Source organism: Sphaerodactylus townsendi, linkage group LG13, assembly GCF_021028975.2.
Source record: "Sphaerodactylus townsendi isolate TG3544 linkage group LG13, MPM_Stown_v2.3, whole genome shotgun sequence".
NCBI lineage: Eukaryota > Metazoa > Chordata > Lepidosauria > Squamata > Sphaerodactylidae > Sphaerodactylus > Sphaerodactylus townsendi.
In genome coordinates this window covers 33170508-33188771 of record NC_059437.1, presented here as the reverse complement: position 1 = coordinate 33188771, position 18264 = coordinate 33170508, and the positions used below count along the sequence as shown (strand labels likewise).

Sequence of the window (18264 nt, the reverse complement as noted above, 5' to 3'; positions counted from 1 at the left end):
ACATTTATATTCCCATGAAAAATTATTCCCACAAATGTTTCATCGCCTGTATTTGTGCTCACGTCCTCCTTGAGGTTGTTGGGTTTTGGGTTTTTTTGCAAGTTGCAGATGTGAATATTGTCATCACATACCCTCTTTTTTCTATTACATGGGGTAAGCTGGTGTCCCATTAATACTGGATTGGGGCTAGCACAAATAAAGGGCTAAAAAGAAATTATTTTAAAGCAGACCTTCACTTTGTGGTCCCTGAATATCCAGCCTTTCCAACTAGAGAGACCACTTCTGATTTCTGTAAATCAGTTTACGCCATTCAGAAGATTCACACATAAGCCCTGAGAAGAAAAAGACCATTTTGGCTTGCCATGTTGCAGGCGAGCAGCTGCAGTCCTGGCTGATCAGCTATACACAACTTTGTGTGAGATGCAGCACCACTGCTGCAGCCAAGTCCCTCAGAAGCAGCCCAGTTTCTGCGGCTGCAGTTTCCTTCAGAACAACTTACGTTGCTTTACAAGCTTGCAGCATGGTTTAGCTGGTTGCCAAGGAATTCCTGTCAATAGCATTAAATGCTCTTTGGTTATCTGTGCGAAGACTGGCTGCCCCTAAGAATGTCTGCTCATATACCACTAGCAGAAGTCTGAACAGGCAGCAGAGGAGGGGGTATTGCAATTTAGAAGACATCACACTCCTTGCCTTCATATTAGGGGGCAGTACTCCACAATGAGTAGAAAATGCAGGTGCTACCTTATCCAACCCTCTTTTCACACGATTGTCTACCCATAGGGCACTCCTGTCACTACTCTGGGCTAAGGTCAGGGAAATCATAGTTCCAAGATGGCACCACATGCTAAAATGCACTAGCTGTATATGAACTCACTGTCTGTGGGTGGGCTCCCCTTGAGGTGGTGGCAGACCTTTCCCTTGAGATCCATCCAACCTATTGCTCCTTTTCTGTCCTACCCTGTGCTTCCTGGCAGGGCCGTCCTTGAGCATATCCTCAACTCTGATGTTTGGTTTGTGTTTCTCCAGGCCTGATTGTTCTGGCTGCCATCACCCCTGAGTCATCCTTGGACTCCGGCCACGAAACCAACTCTTCGGAGATCACCGATGTCTCGGAGATGGTTTCAGCCATGAAGCAGCGCCAGAACGCTGCCTACTTCCTGGCTCAGCATATCAACAAGGAGAACCTCCTGACTAGGAAGGACCTTCCTTTCCGCATTCAAGGCTGCGCTGCGCAAGCCGTCCTTGCTTCACCTTACCCCCTCCGCCACCAGGAACCAAGCTCTTCCCCCAAGCCGGCAATCTTGAACCAAAACTCCAGGCCCCCCTGCAGCAGGAATAAGCAGGATCCTCCCCAGGGGGGGGAAAGTTATGGCTTGGCTGTTCAGCCGGTGCTCTCCGCACAGCTCAGTGAGCCAAAGAGCAAAGGCACTTCAGCACCAGGCTTGGAGTGTGAGGGCCCCACCTCCCCCAAAGTGGCCTTAGAGGTATCCTTGCATGCCGCTCCCCTGAGCAGTGAGCAAGTGCAGGAGCTGCAGGACAAAATGCCCAAGGAGGTCCGTCTGAGCCCCAAGTTGATCCTGGATGCCAGAAGCGGAGTTCCTCCTGCCATCATCTCAGCTGCTCTGCAGCAAGTGGTAAGCCACAAGCCCTTGCCTTCCCAAGCAGCAGCAGCAGCAGCCGCCACCGCCTCATTAGATCCTCCAAATGAACAAAAGACCCCCAATGGGAGCCAGGGCTGCAGGTGGCAAGCCATCAGCAGACACTTGCAACAGCAAGCGAGTCAGCTCGCCAGCGAGACTTCTTCTTACAAGTGCCCCCAAAAGCAGCAAGAAGAGGCCTCTCCAAGGCCCAGGGGATCCCAAGGCAGTAAACTGAATGTCCTCCATCTCTCTCCAGCACCTGGAGAAAGGCAGGCTTCCAAGAGCAGCCAGCCCAAAATCAGCCTGGAATCTGCAGAAAAACTCGGGGGTGATGAGCCCAAGGCCGGGGGACAGCCTGCTAGCCCAGCTTCTCAGAAAGAGGCGGCTCCTGCAGGCCGAGGGGAGAGGGGGCAGCAGGAACCGTGTGCCAAGAGCCTCAAAGCAGAAGCCGCAAGCCTCAGGTCCCCTGCTGCTGCAGGTGGCTTTTCCAGGAGCTCCAGTGAGGATCTCAGAGGGCAGAGCCAGCTGGGAAGCAGGGCCGAGGGCCTGGCTGTGAGCGCCGTGCCTTCCAAGAAGCCTGAGAAGGTCCTGGAGGTAACTTCACAGGACTTTGATATCCCAGCCAAGCCCAAAGTGCCCAAGGCCCCCTTCCGCTTCAGGAAGCTCTTCTCCGCCACTTTCCCCACCCGGCTCAAAAAAGAGACGGACGAGCGGCAGGCCCAGCTTCAGAAGGTGAAGCAGTATGAGCTGGAGTTCTTGGAAGAGCTGCTCAAGCCAAAGACGAAAGGTGATCCCCCGCCACTGGAGTATCTGCTCCCTTCGGCATCCGGGCGCTGCGGTTGCCAGCTGAAAACCAGCCCTGTGCAGAAGGTCCCAGGGATGTCCAGGGAACAGAGGAGGAGCTGTGACTGCAAGCGCATCAGCAGAGGGGTACGGTCTCAGCCCAACCAGTCAGCTGAACCAGAACTGGAAAGACGAGGCCGAGAGAAAGCCCAGAAAGCCGAGGTGGTGAAAGGCACCAGTGTCAAAAGCCCTCTGAAAGGCAGCCGGCTGCGTTCCACCAGCCTGGAGTCCAGAGACCGCCGATCAGATCCTGAGAACGGCTTGTCGTGCTTGACCACGTGTGCCTCTCGCGGAGAGTGCATGGGAGCCCCGCATTACAAGAAGCTCATGCGTCGCTACAGCGTTAACGAAATCGACAAAACAGACGAAACATCTCTAACCTCCGACATCTACCAGAGCATTTATCCAGATCAGAAGAGGAACTTGCAGAAGGAAAGCCCAGCTGCTGTCCAGGCACCAGCCCCGAAGAGCAAAGCCCAGGAGACTCTGGCAGTGGGGGCAGAGCCTTCCTATGTCCAAATTGCACAGGACAAAAAGAGCCCGAAGGACCACACGGTTTTCTCTCTCCAGGAGGACTTGTACCCGAGCCATGTCGAGCTGCCTGAGGAAGACATGCAGGGAGAGAAGTGCTGCTCCATTAGATACTGTTTCTACTACAGGAAGTGCGACATGGCGGATGATGGGAGTGAAAAGGACGAGCTGTCCTATTCCATCCCCATGCAGATTCTTCCTGGCATGAAACTTGACAATCAGGCTGTTCCAGTTGTAAGCAGGACCCTTCAGGTTTTGGATGCCAGTGCCTGCAGCACTCCTGATGACAACCAGACCCAAGAGATAGACCTGCGGACCTCCACCTTTGAGGGCAGCCTGGCCAAGATCCATGCCCTGCGCGCAGGCCGCGAAGACTTATGTCTTGCCTGGGTTCGACCCGGGTTCCCTTGTAGCCGCGACAGCTGGGACACTAGCGCAGCTCCTGACCAATCCTGGAGGACAGTGTGAGTTGTGCCAGACTCTTGAGAGTCCGGGAGGGCAAGCCCTACCTCTCGCAGCTGATTGAATACAAACAACAGCTGGCCTTGAAGTTCAAGGAGCTGAGGGCTTCTTGCCGCAGAGTGGCTGCGGTTGACAAGAGCCCGACGCGCATGCTCTCGGCTGTCACGAGCAGCTTCCAGGTACTAGGCAGCTTGATCGAGACCTTTGTGCGGCTGGTGTATGTGGTACGCTCAGAGTCTCAGAGGCAGGCACTGCTGACCAAAGTCGAGGAGGTGGTGCGGAACTACACTTTCCTGCTCAGGGCAGCTGAGGAGTCCACAGCCCGAACGGTGGGTCACCGGGACCAGGCTGCCGATCAGCTGACTCGGCAGTCGGTGGCCACGGTCATGAGCACTTTCACACGTTCCTTGAAGACCCTCATGAATAAGTAGGTCAGTGTAGACCAGAGCGGTGAGTCTGTCCCTCGTCTCTCATGTCAGCATGCCGAGAGCTAGTGCCCAGCCTTCCACGGTGGCTGTGGGTGGATGACCGAGTCCAAAGAAGAAAACCAAAAGTCTTGCTTCCTTGTCAGTGGCCTCCAGCAGCTGCACTGCATGCTTTCCATGCTGGCTGCCCTGTGTGGAGAGAGTTCACTGCCCACTTGAGTCCCGTTTTGTTTCTTTGAAGGCAGCAGAGAGCTTTTGCTTTACAGAGCTCTGCCGGGCCTTTCTGTCTGAGATGTAACAAATGAAAAGTGTGCTGAGGCCACTCCTGCTTTAGGGGTCCCACAGAAGGGACCTCAGACAGAGCCTTGGAAGTCTCTGCCTCCCTAGGCCTCAGCCCAAAGTCTACAGATGCAGCATTTAACCAACAGTAGGTGCTGCCATCAGCAGACCAAACTCTGCAGGCAAAGCTGAGGAGTAGCAGCAGGAAGGTAGCGGCCCTTACAAGGAGCACATTAAAAATCCAGTAAGGGAGCAGCCTGTGTGTGTTATGGGGGGGGGGGGTATTCCTCTTGCTGTGTTGATGCAGCTAAGAGCTGAAAAGACCCACCTGTGCCTCAGAGTTTCTACCAGACCAGACCCAGGGCCATCAGCTAGGAGTCATCTCCCACCCTCCCTTTCCCAGGGGATGCGGCTGCCATGCAGCACCAGACCTCATCCCACTCCAGTCTCTATACAATGACATCTGACTGTTCGTAAGCAAGGAGCGGTGGCAGCTCCATCTCAAGTTCTCAAGTCAGGCCACAATTCCAATGTCTTTGGAAGTGGGAGTTTCCTTTAAGAACCACCATTGTGCTGCCACCCCTCATTGGAAGAGAGGGGTGTCCTACAAACTCTTTTCTATCCCTCCCTGGACTGTTTAAATTTTGCCAAAATGTTATTTAGTACTAGGACATGTTCGTTGGAATGTACGATGAAACGATGCCCAGTTAGTCTGTCATTCCACTGATGCCTGACTTCTAGATATACCCAATTAAAGCACTTTCATTGGGCTTCTGGGCCATTCCTGTTTCTCCCAAACAGAGTAGAGGAGAGATTCCTCACGCTGTTTTCCCGAAAACTTACTCCCAACACAAGAGTTGGGGCAAAGTGCCAATAATGAAGAGCTCTCGACGTTTTTCCCTAGGAGGATCGCATGAGGGCAAAAAAGAATCTTACCACTTAGGCAGAAGGGCAGTGGCTCAGGGAATGGGCTTTGCATCTTGTGGAGCTTCAGTTACAAGAGTTCACCCACCTTTCTGTTACTGTTGTTTGAATACGAGGTACGTTGGCGCTAGTTCATTCTTTCCGGAAAAGGAGGTGCACACTGTGCTTTCAAATATGTCCTCTGCATAGCACAGTGTTTTCTTGGGCCCTCAACTACCCCAAACCTTGTCTGTCGTCCCAGGGAAAGAGTCTTTTGCAGGATACCCAATTGGGCCCTGCAGGATCTCTTTCCCATCTGTTCTCTACCAAGCAACCGGGTGGCCTCACTTGGTAGTGCCTGCCTCTTATAAAACTCCCCCCTGAATACAGAGGAAACTTTTTTAAAATGTCTGTATATAGTATACATAAATAAAAACTATGTATGTATAAATATATGAAAATTATATATATATATATTATATATACACACAAAAAATTATGTCTTGTTTTACAAATAAGAAAGAGTAAATATATTAATCTTAATATCAAATGTGTTGCTTGTCAAGTTTCTCTTAAGGTTGTATGAATTTCCTCAAAAGTAAGTGCACTGAGCAAAAGGGAAGCTGAAGATCAGAGCCCTTCGGAAAGCTTAGAAATGCTTCACTATGCAGTTACAGAAATGAGGTGTCGTTTTGATGTCTTGCAAAGGATAACCTAACACTGAATAGGGTTTAGGAAAGGGCAGTTTAAAACAAGGGTTACAGCATCTTCCATACCCAGCAAAACTATAGCACTCTATGCCTTTAAGAAATAAAATAGATTAATACCGAGGGATCTGGTATAGGTTTATAAAATTCAAAGTACTATATGGCTAAGAGCACCCATTTACATTTTGAAAATTCAGAAAAAGGACGCACTCCTTTACACGATGTATAACTTACAGTATTCCTTGCTACAGATGACACAAGTTTTGCTGTTCTGTACCATAGAAGCATTTCTGGGAATATCTAAAGGTAAAGTTTCCCCTTCAGTCATGTTCGACCCTGGGGTACCACTGCAAGCAGTGATTTTATAGGCAACCCGTTTTTGTGGGGTAGTTTGCCATTGCTTTCCCCAGCTTTTTTTTACCCCCTAGCTATGAGCTAGGTACTCATTTACCGACCAAGAAATGGATGGATGGCTGAGTTTACCATGAGCCAGCTGCCAGGATATCTGACCCCCAGGGGGCTTGAACTCTTGACCGTGTGAGTGGCAGTGCAAGAACTTAACCACTACACCACGCGGTTCTATGGAAATATCTATTGACAGGCTAATACCCTATTTTTAAAATAAAGGTAAATGGAGTACTGTACATTTGAGTACCAGGAACTGGGAACAAACAACTCATGAGTATCACTTACATGTTGCTTGAGAGTTCCCAGACTGGCTATTTCTGAAGGCCACTTTGGCTTGATGCCAGCTAATACAAGGAAGAGAGATTTGCCCTTAACAATTTAGGCCGCTTTCCACAAAAGTAAAACAAGTGCAGTCTTCTCCCCAAAAGAGGCAGCCCAAGTGACTTCAAGAAGGTTGTGGAAACCAAGAACCAGAAAATATTTGTGTGAGGATAGAACCAATTTTTGTCAGAAAAGGGGAACAAATTATGAATTCCTTCCAGTACCATCGGCAGGTCAGCAAAGCCAGTTCTGGATGAGGCCTGGCTGACTTCAATAACACCTCAGTTACTTTGTAAGCAGAATTTAATGAAAGAGCCCTAAATTCAGAATGCACTGTACTTCTGCAGACTGTTTTCAACTAGCCCTTCTTTGTACTACCCCTTCCATATTCTGATCTGAAGATAAGGGTTAATGGGTCTTCTTTCTGATTTATATTTGACAAAATGAGCTTTGACTCAGAAAAGCTTATACTTGGGGAAATGTTTTGTTCTGTAAGGTAGTACTGACCAAGAATTTTGTTCTATATACCGAATGAATAGTCTTCAGCATAATAAACCATTTTCTAAGCATCACCCATATTTTTAAAGCTAGAAGCATGCACTTTATTTTACATTATATTTCAGCTTTCTGACTTGGATTCAAGGTAAATTACACTGAATGCATCAATAAAATCAAGGGATGGGGCATTCTATAAACAATTCAATAGGATTATGATTGCAGAACCAACCAAAAGGCTAAAAAAAGATGCAAAGCAAAAAGATAAAGTATCAACATGATACATTAAATGATGCAAAATTCCATAGTAGGAGCCTAGTTTTAGCAAGCCATAAAAACAATCGTTTTATAACAGCAACAAAGAGACAGAATACCTTCTCTTGAAAAACTTGGGGACAGGAAGAAAGCAATCTTGTGGTGCTCACTGCAGTTTACGGTCAAGAAATTGTAAGTAAAGGTGACACATGTTGCTCTTATAAAGTGTTGCAAGGCACAGATTAAGGGACTGTGATTTCTCAAAGGTCCCCATGTGTTCCAAAGCATTGGTGGTGGAACGAAGGGTCAGGCCCAACACTGATTTTGAACTGGCAGTGACTGATCCTGGAAGATGCAGAACACACGGGGCTTGGGAATCTTTCCACACAATGAAAGACTAAGGAATTTAAGGGCTTTTAAAGAAAATATCCTTGGAGAGGAAACATGGTTGGGGCTTTTAAAATTATGCAAATAGAGGGGAAAGTGGGTAGAACATTTTCTCCTATGAAATTAGAACTGGTGGTCACACACTGAAATCGATTGGTAGCAGATGCAGGGCAGACAAAGGAAGGTTTTCACTTAAACTTATGGAACTATCAGGGTGCAACGGTGGCTATTCGCTTAAATTACTTTTAAAGGGGACTTCGTAACTTCATGGAGGAAAGGTGTGTATAGTATGAATGGTTACCAGTCATGATGGATGAATGAGACCTCCATGTTTCGAGGCAGTATACCTCTAAATGCCCATTGTTTTTGAGGGGCTTTGTTCGTTCTGGGCCTACCCACTGAGCGAAAAAAGGATACTTCAATTATTTTATCCGACGCTCTTTCTGGCAAGCTAGGTTTCTGCCGGTGGGAAGCTGCCCACTCCCCTGCGCCCAGGACCTATGCAAAAAAACGTGTTTCCTTTTGGCCTCCTGCATACAGTCGTATTTCAGGGAGGTCCCTGCTTCAACTTTACCAGTTGAACTGTGGTCTGTTGGTAGCTGGACTAAACTCTCGCCATTCGGACAGCGGGGCAGAATCGCGAACGCCCATTGGCTACCCCGTCCCGCTTTCGCCTGCCTGGACCAACCGCGTTCTCGGAGGTCCCACCCCTCCGCCAGAAGCCGTTCTCAGACGGTCGGTTATGAGTGGCCCCGCCCCGCGTATTACGTCATCGCACGCAACGCTATGACATGTGACGAAGCCCTGGGGGCGTGGCCGCTACGTCCTGGCGAGGTGATAAAAGGGGGCGCAGCTGGCGGGAAGCGCCAAGATGGCGGCTTAGGCGCGGGTATTCTTATTGCACTGTTGTCCCCTCCCCCCCGTCCTTCCTCCGGAACCGCCAGTAGGGCGGAGGTGTGGCCGCCGCTGGAGCCCCAGACGGAGGCCATCCCTGAGGAGCGGCGCAGGGAGGCAGCGGAGGCGGCGACAGTGACGTGCCCTGCCATCGCCGCCAGGATGCCCAACATCAAGATCTTCAGCGGCAGCTCCCACCAGGACCTCTCGCAGAAGATCGCCGACCGCCTCGGCCTCGAACTCGGGAAGGTCGTCACCAAGAAGTTCAGCAACCAGGAGACATGGTGAGCGGGGGCGGGGAGGCCGCGGGAGAGTGTGGCGGACTACGATTCCCGGCCTGCTTTGCGCCGCGCGGGCGCTGATGGGTATCGTAGTTCAGGGAGGGAGTGCTAAGCCTAACCTTGCCCTCCCCCGTGCCCGGCAGCGTGGAGATTGGCGAGAGCGTGCGTGGCGAGGATGTGTACATCGTGCAGAGCGGCTGCGGCGAGATCAACGACAACCTGATGGAGCTGCTCATCATGATCAACGCGTGCAAGATCGCCTCGGCCAGCCGCGTCACTGCCGTCATCCCTTGCTTTCCTTACGCCCGCCAGGACAAGAAGGACAAGGTGGGCGGCTCGGGCTGGAGGAAGGGCTCCCGGGGGATCCGCTGTAGTTGCAGATGTTGCTCTCCTGCTGTCAGCACCCTTGCCTGTGACTGGCAGCAGCTTTCCACCAGAGAGATGGGCTGTCATGTCATGGGCTGCCTGGCATCATTAGGGTTAGGCATCGAATCAGAGCTCTTCTGCATGCAGGTCAGGGGGCTCTGCCACAGAGCCCAAGAGCCAGAGGGAAAGCCTTGGATGTGGCTGGGAAACAGGCAAAAGGCCTGGTGACTATGAAATAGGGGGGCTATTGGCAGAGGAGGAAGGAACCCAGCAAGGGTTGTATTGGGGCCAAGCAGCCAAAGATTGGTGTTGGAATGACAGCAGGGGATGCCAACATTATGTGTTGGAATTGCCAGACCCCCAGCAGTTTGGAACACAAACTGCTTCACCTGAGCAAGGGAAAGCAGTCAGGCATGACAAGAACAAGGGAGTTGGTCCCTTCAGTCCCTATGAAAAAAATTATTAGAATTGATTTGGTCCCTTTGGTTCTTGAGAAAGCCCTGTTAGATCTGCTAACCAAGTGTACCTCCTAAGAAGGGCACTTTTTACAAATAAGCAAATTTATATTGTGCTTTTTGTTCATTTTCAGTTGTTATGGACATATGTGTGTTTTTGTCCAAAGAAATATTCTAAAATGGAATTTGTTCCCTGTCATCTGTTCTTCTGCTTACTTGACTGGTTCCCAGTCCAGCTATTGCAGGCACTGAAACTTCTGGCGAGTTCTGTCTGCCATGAAGACATGGCCCATTTTCTTATCTCCTTGTGATGCATTGCCTATTTCTTCGATTAGGGAAGTTGTCCATGGCACTCAAAAAGGAGCCTGTTTCAGATTCACATGGCTGCTTTCTCCTTTAGAGCCGGGCCCCAATCTCTGCCAAGCTGGTGGCAAATATGTTGTCGGTTGCTGGAGCAGACCACATCATCACTATGGACCTGCATGCCTCTCAAATCCAGGTGAGCCAAGGATATCGTTTGCACTCCTGTCTGCTTCTGATCTTCTCTGTGACAAATGCTATTTTTGAGGATGTTTCAAGAGTCTGCAGTTCCAGCAGAAACATCAGCTGTTCAGGGTGACTTCGGAGGCATGTATGAGCCTTGTGCACAGTGTAGCAGAACGGCAGGGTGATTGCTGGTGCAATATGATCGCCAGTGTCAAAACCCATCTCTGACTAAGTTTGGTCAGAAGAATGAGGCGGTAGAACCAGAGGCATAGTTCCAAGGGGGAGGGGGGAGCAATGTACCAGGCACGCCTCTGTGGGGGTGAGGCGGGGGCGGGGGACACACCAGTGCACCGGGCACTTTTTCCCCTTGCTACATTTCTGGGTAGAACAGACTGCCCTATTTCAAACTGCAGGTTGACAATTGCAGTGTTCCTAAAAACTCAGTATACATAGAAAACTAGAACAGCAGAAAGAGTAAGAGCCTCTATCCGCTCGCCTTTCCTATTGTGTTGAATTCCTCTTTGCAGGAAGTCTCTTAACATAGGAGAACATTCCAAAATGTGGCCCTTGACCACCACTTTGTAATGGTTTGGTCCATTCTATCACCTCACATCTCTACTTGTTCATTTTCCTGCATGCATTAGAAGGCCAGGTATGGTAGATGCCCTGAAACTGTGAACCCTTTGCAAAAATAAAAAAAAGTTTTGCTTCTCCTTTTTGGGCTGAGTTGATGGCTTGTTATGATCTGACTATTGTTTAAACCTGCAACACGCGTGCCAAGGAAACTGAAGTAGCATCTTGCAAGGTGCGTCATTGCTGTGCCAGTTCCAAATGACAGTTCTGGAGCAGTCTGCCTTGAAACCTGTGACTTCTGCTAACACCTTACAGCAGACTTTTTATTTCCTTCTCTTAAAGTAATTCAAAGTCAGAGTAAGAAGCCTCTGGCTCTGCCAGATGTATCTTGAGCTGTCTCCTTTTCCCCAAGGGCTTCTTTGATATCCCCGTGGACAACCTGTACGCAGAGCCTGCCGTCTTGAAGTGGATCAGAGAGAACATTATAGAGTGGAAGACCTGCACAATCGTCTCACCTGATGCTGGTGGAGCCAAAAGGTGATTGTTCGGATGTCCTGGGAGTGAGCCCCTGGAACAGCAGTGGGCATGCATCCTGATCTAGTTACTGCCCTGGTGTGCTGCTCTGACCACCATCTCCTCTACAGTTTCTCACCTTGAAATGTGCCCATTTTATAATCGCTGGCTTTCATATTCAGTATTGATGTAATCTCTGATATTGTTCCCTTCTATGGCACCATATTAAGCCTTTACTGAATGGGGCTGTACTCTCCTTAAAGGAACAGGTCCTAGCTTGGGGGTGCTCATGAATATGCAGATAGCAGCTGTGGTTAGAAATGTCTTTTACCAGATTCAGCTGGTTAGCTAACTGCAGCCTTTCCTGGACAGAAAAAATCTGGCCACTGTGATTCACTGCGGCAGTAATCTAGATTAGAGTGACTAAAACATGCTTTACATCCTTGAAAAGTGTTTGGAAACTTCAGTTGGTACAGCACAACCAAGTTGTCTGAAGAGGGTTGTAGGGGCCATATCACTCTAGTTTTGGCCTATCTAAATTGGCTCCCAGTGTAGGCCCTTTTCAGGGTGCTGGTGTTGACCTTCAGAGACCTATATGACTTGGGATCAGCATTCCTGAAAGACTATCTACATCCATACAAACTTGCCTGATCGCTAAGATAATCTTCAAGCACCCTCTCCTTCCAAGGGCCTGTTTGGCTGTGGTACCAATACTCTGAAACTCTCCCTTCAGGGATTTCTGTTCTGTTTGGGTTTTCTGCCAAGTGAATACTTTTTTTTCCATATAGTGTTCCCTCAGTGATCCCTTCTTTCCACCATATATTTAAATTAATTGGTTTACGTCCTTCATAGGTGTCAAACTCACAGCCCTCCATATGTTATGGACTACAGTTCCCATCATCCCCTGCCAGCCTGATGCCTGTGCTTAATGTAGTTTAGTTTAGTTTGGGCTTTAACTGTGTTAACTGTTGTTAAGAGGTGTTTTTATTATGCCATCTTCTAACTGTTAGCTGCCTTGGTGTGGCCCTGATTATGCAGAAAGGCAGCAGACAAATCCTGTAAAATAATTGTTGCTTCAGATATGGACAGAGTTGTTTGCACACGCTTGGAAAATTCAGCGGCTATCAATGTACTTTCCAAATCACTGTTTAAGCACACAGTAAAATTCTAGGGCCAGATGCAATCAAGTTGGAGTCATCTAAAGTAGCCATCAGGGTTTCTCAGGCCACCTAGTCCATCCTCCATTTAATGCAAGAAATGTAAAACTGAGAGCATCCCTGACAGATAGCTGTCCAGTCGCTGCTTGAAAATTTCCAGTGCGGGACAGCCCCCCTTTCTCCCCCCACCCTCACTAAGTCACTGGCTTCATTGTTCTTCTAATCTTCAGAAATGCAGGCAGGCAATTACATCGAAGTCTTTCATGGGGACAGGTAAAGCCTTGACCTTACTTACCTCAGCAGGATGGAAGGTGGCTGCCCAATGTCTTGTAACATCCCCCTCCCAGGGTGGGTTCATGTCAGAGGGCTGAGACAGAGGCATAATCCTTTGCTAAGAACAAAAAGCCTCCAGTCATTTGGAAATCTCTCCAAAAATGTGTTTGCATAACTAATGCTGGTGGGTTTCCCGGGCTGTGTGGCTGTGGTCTGGTGGATCTTGTTCCTAACGTTTTGCCTGCATCTGGCTGGCCTCTTCAGAGGTGTATTACAGAGGAAAGTCTGCTAGAGAGAAGGAAATGTTTGGGGTATATATTGTCCATGTTCCAGGGTGGGGAACCAATCAATAAGTGTTTGGATGGAACTTATTATGCAAAGATGTAGCTGATAGTATTGTATTTCCTTCTCTCTGGAACAAATTTGTGTTTGCATAAATTTGCATAGATTACCTCCAGATTGCAGCCAGTGAGGGCAGCATTAGGTTTTCTTTTGTTGATTCATATGTGTTATCCTGATGCAGACAGTTGGCTCATTGAGGCTAGTGGTGTCTACTCTGATTGAAGTGGCTTTCCACAGTCTTAGATGAGGTATTCTTTAACAATATGCTGGATGTAGAAATTGGACTCAACTGCACACACAGTATGCAGTGTTAGCCTCAGCCCCTCCCCAAGCACACACAGGGCATGCCTAGAAGTCACATGATGCATTACTGTTGCTGAAGCCTAGCAGGGCTGCTGTGCTGAATTGAGAGTCCTCCTTGGTCCCACCTTCACCTTGTTGAGTTCTGTGATGATAGAAATGTGAGAGGGCATGCAGTAATAACAAGCGTATCTTCGAGACCGCATCACCCCGTATGTCCCTGCACGGCCTCTTCGCTCAACGGAGGCTAATTTATTAGTGGTCCCTGGCCCCTCAATGATGCGGCTGGCCTCCACGCGGGCCAGGGCCTTTACGGCTCTGGCCCCGGCCTGGTGGAACACCCTTCCTCCGGCTGTTCGGGCCCTGCGGGACCTTAACGAGTTCCGCAGGGCCTGTAAAACGGAGTTGTTCCACCGGGCCTTTGGAGGGACCAGCCGCTGAAATGGTGCCCCAGCCGGCCTGTCATCTCGGCTACCACCTAATGTGGCTTGCCACCCTCCCCCCCCCCCTTCTTTTCTCTTGGGAGAATTTTAATGAAAAACGGGGTTGGTCGGACGCCTTCCCATTATTATTATTATTACTAGTGTTATGTAACCGCTGTTTTAATGATTTTAATAATTTATTTATTATGTTTTATGTTGTACACCGCCCAGAGCCCCTAGGGGATGGGGCGGTATAAAAGTTTAAACAATAAATAAATAAATAAGTACTATAAGTTGTTTATCACTAAGGCCTGTGGAAGTTGGGCACAACAGCCATGCCAGATACAGATCTTCAGGGCATCATGTTCAGTTTTTTGTCTCCACAGAGTGACTTCCATAGCTGATCGGCTGAATGTGGACTTTGCCCTCATTCACAAGGAGAGGAAGAAGGCAAATGAGGTGGACCGCATGGTTTTGGTGGGTGATGTAAAAGACAGAGTGGCTATCCTTGTGGATGACATGGCAGACACCTGTGGAACAATCTGCCATGCAGCAGACAAGTAAGTGCCTTTCTCCATCCATGCTTACATAAGAAGCAGCTCTGGCTTAATCTACTTTTGGAAACTCTATGCTGGGTTCACATGGAAGGGTCAGAGTCCTAAGTAAGAGTGGATTCTTTGGAGGACACCCACACACACCTGGCATGTTATTCATCTGTTGTCTTTCTATCTTGAAAAAGATACCCCAAAATGAGTTTAAAACTCAATTCCCCCACTTTGTGTTTGAGGTGGGCCTTAGAATCGCTAAGCTCATTTTGATTTCTGGTCATTAAAGCAGTTGTCACATTCCAGATAGTCCTTAATGTGAGGAGGCAACTGAGGTATGTTCTCTCTTTGCACGCTGGGTTGTCAGTGGCACAGCTTGTTTGGAAAAGGAATGCCGGACTGTCCCTTGCACGAAATGCAAACTTTGCCTTCTGCCTTTCTTTTGCCCCAGGCTGCTTTCTGCTGGAGCCACCAAAGTTTACGCCATCCTGACTCACGGGATCTTTTCTGGGCCAGCCATTTCTCGCATCAACAATGCTTGCTTTGAGGCAGTCGTTGTCACAAACACAATTCCCCAAGAGGACAAGATGAAGCACTGCCCTAAAATCCAGGTAGTTGAGTGTTTGTTTGTTTTTCAAGCCCCGGTGATGTCCAATAGAAAAGACCTGGCAAAGGCAGAGGACCTTCACGTTGATCTAATGGCCTGTCCCTCCTTTTCCCTCCGTAGGTGATCGACATCTCCATGATTCTAGCCGAAGCCATCAGGAGGACTCACAATGGCGAATCCGTCTCCTACCTCTTCAGCCATGTTCCTTTATAACAGTCGATGCTGCTGCTGATGTGGCCCTCTTTTCTTTTTCTTTTCTTTTTTTTGGAAAAAACCAAAATGTGTTGAATTTGTTTTAAGGTTCAGTAGAAGATACTTTGCTTACCTGACTGCAGCTCTCCTCGGTTCTTCCTCTGCATTTCCCAGAGCTTGACAGGGGAAAGAGGGGCAGATCACGTCTAAGCTCTCTGACTGCCATCCCTGGTCTCTTGAGAAACTAGCGATATCAAGAAATTTTCACTCCGAGTAAAAGTGGAGCTGACTTTGCAGACCGCCTTGGGGGATTGGGGTGGGGGAGACTTTTTTGCATGTTTAGCTCCCTGGATGGTTTGGTATAGTTAGGTCAGGTAGCTGCTCCTTGACAGAAGGAAGCTCCCAGAAAGGGGGGGGGAGGATGGGGAGGGGTTGGAACACAAGGGGACATTTGGGGGCTTCCCTATGCTAGTGCCAGCTGTATCTGGGGCGTGGCTTTTTCTTGGGTCCTGCCCCTTCTAGTCTGCCTGTCTCTTGTCTCTCTTTCTCTTTGCCTTTGTGTCCAGTTCATTTCAGAGCAGTCTACCTAGTTGGCCAGATGCAGGTGTTCATTTTCCCCCCCAATGAAACAAATGGATGTGTTTTGTATTTTGGGCTTCGATTAGTAGCATTCAGGTCTCAAGCCTGCCATGCTGAAGGACACTGCTTTCCTTCTTGGGCCAGAGGACGGCGGTGCAGTTTCTGATACCCTGGGGGAAGACCTCACCACACACTCCTCCCTCTCTCCCAGACGCTTCTCCTAGTGAGACCTTAGGCCCCGCTTTTATTTATTGGTGCCTCTTTGGCGTTCCTTTTTAATTCTCATTCGGTACTGTGCACCAGACAGTCCGCAGATGACCCACTAACCCACAGGTGTCAAACTCGCGGCCCTCCAAATGTTATGGATTACAGTTCCCATCATCCCCTGCCAGCATGATGCTGGCAGGGGATGATGGGAACTGTTGTCCATAACATCTGGAGGGCTGCAAGTTTGACACCTATGCACTAACCTGTCACGTGAGAGAGCAGCAGCCTGGCTTGGTGAAATCTGGCTTGATTTAAAACGAAGATGGCTGTAGCAAAGTCTCTGGCATCTCAGCCATGGCTGCTGTGAAGTCCTTCATTTGTGAGGTAACAGCAGCTACCTTGAAAAGTCTCTGTCGGGCAGGGTGGGGGGGTGTCTGCTTTAGATGTTGGGTATTGTGCCTTCTTAATACACTTCCTCTCTCATGCCACAGGGCTTTGTCCTCTGGCAATTCTAAACCCATTTTTTCCCGAGCACATGGCAGGAAGATGTCTGGTGTCCCATCTGTGTGGCAAGTCCATGTGTGTGTGTGGTTGCTTCTTTGCCCTGTGTCCTTCATGTCTCCTCTCCAGCTGCTGCCTCAAGTCCACCCTGGGCAGTCGCCCAGAGTGAGGCTTCATAAAGCAGCAACGGGGGTCGGCAGCGTGTGTGTTCCTCCAGACTTCAATGAAGGAATTAAACTTTTATTTAAAAAAACAAATTTCTTGGCTTCTACTTCTCAAATGCAGGGGCGGGGGAGTGGTTGGTCCCTTTTTGGAACCTGCTGTTAGAGGATCTGATAGTCTGGCATGGCTGACAGAACTGGATTAAAGCAACAAAACAGAAAGGAAAAGAAAAACTGTAATCCAGAAAGAGGAAGTAAGCATGAATGTTGGCAACAAAGCTAATACCAGAATGAATAATTTAAGTGTTACTTCTGATAAAAATTAAGTTTTCTACCATTTCTAACAAGAGTTTTGTGAATGTATCACATGTAACCCTGAAGTATTCATTTTGATAGTAGCCTTTTTGTCAAGCTTCTTGGTTAACCTGAGAGGACTGGATGCCAGCATAGGTATGGGCCACTGGATCCCCCGCATTGAAGGGGGGAGCTCATTTTTTTGGTGACAAAGATGCAACATGGCCCAATGGGGGAAGGAGACAAGGCCAATCAAGATCTTGGCTTCAAGGATCTGATCGAGTTTATGCTATTGGAAAATGGGGAATAAATGAGCCAAGAAGTCAGAATCCTTCCTGATACCCCTATCCTGATGCAGCACGAGGAGGAAGAGCACCTGATTTCAGAACAGTTGAGGCTGCTTGCCTGCCTTGTGTCTCGCAGGCTTGAATGTCCAGTCTTGCAAATACTAAAGAGGTCCAAGTGGCTATTATGAAGAAACATTGATTCTGCAAAGATGGAGCAAAACGGGACTGCTGCTCACACAATAAGCATGAGGATGAATCCTCTTCCATTCTGTCGACGAAGGCTTTTACGACGGATTCAACTGGTTGTTGTGGGTTTTCCGGGCTGTGGCCGTGGTCTGGTAGATCTTGATCCTAACGGACAAACGCTTCTATTCCTTTGCATAAAGGATTCAGAGCCTGAAAAAGAGCTGCTGCGGGTAGAAATCTCTGCACGCCTTCTCCAGTATACAGTGATAGTATGAAGCGCTAATGGACTGAAACAGGGATGGCCAGTCGCTGCCATCTAAGTATGACTCCATCATAACGAGCAAAAGGGAGTGGTACACAACCACAAGGTAGTGAAAGCAAAATTGTACCACAGGGCTACAGCTTAATGCTGACAAAATAAGCTCCCAACGAGTGCAATTACAACAGATTTTTTTATTTATATTTCTTTACAGTTTAAATGAAAATGCACAAAAGTTTACAAATATGTAACACCATCTGTACAAGCATAAGCTTGCCGTAAAGCAAGACTCAAATAAGCTAGACTCAAAGCCGCCCTTGTAATGAAACTTCAAGGCTCACTCTGTAAAAAAGATAACCAAAAAAGCAAATAAATAGAAAAGTCCACAAAGAAACTCCAGCCACAATTACAAATTCTTTATACTTCTAAACTGAATGACACTAACAAACACAGCTTGTTACAATGAGATAATCTACAAAAACTATAAGTAAATACAATAAATTTGTAACCCCAAACCCATAATGTAGAATAATAAACTAAAAAATATATATTACAGATTTTATATATAGGATACCATATAAAAGATATTAAAAGGGACTGGGCTCTTCCAGCCTGAAATCCAAATACTAGGCTAATGCAGTTGACAAGGAGGGTGTAAAGCCAGGGGCGATAATTTCCTCCTTACAAAAACAGTTGAAAGACAATTAGCTGATTATGACTGGAGTCAG

The 18264-nt window shown here is 48.2% G+C and overlaps 2 protein-coding genes across 5 annotated transcripts in view; both read left to right on the top strand.

The window, feature by feature from the left end:
- Positions 1-3605, top strand: part of FRMPD3 (FERM and PDZ domain containing 3) — a 92774-nt gene extending 89169 nt beyond the window's left edge. For all 4 annotated transcript variants that reach the window (XM_048514683.1, XM_048514680.1, XM_048514681.1 and 1 more), the window contains one exon: positions 1027-3605. In XM_048514683.1, the coding sequence (XP_048370640.1) occupies positions 1027-3482 (2456 nt within the window). In that variant the 3' untranslated portion in view covers positions 3483-3605. The remainder of the gene's footprint in view (positions 1-1026) is intronic.
- Positions 3606-8489: 4884 nt separating this feature from the next.
- On the top strand, positions 8490-16854 carry PRPS1 (phosphoribosyl pyrophosphate synthetase 1). The gene is made up of 7 exons (XM_048514796.1): positions 8490-8834; positions 8975-9158; positions 10053-10151; positions 11124-11248; positions 14105-14278; positions 14715-14874; positions 14991-16854. Exons 1-7 carry the CDS (start codon positions 8713-8715, stop codon positions 15081-15083), a joined length of 957 nt encoding a protein of 318 aa, XP_048370753.1. The 5' UTR covers positions 8490-8712; the 3' UTR covers positions 15084-16854.
- The last annotated feature ends 1410 nt before the right edge of the window (positions 16855-18264 follow it).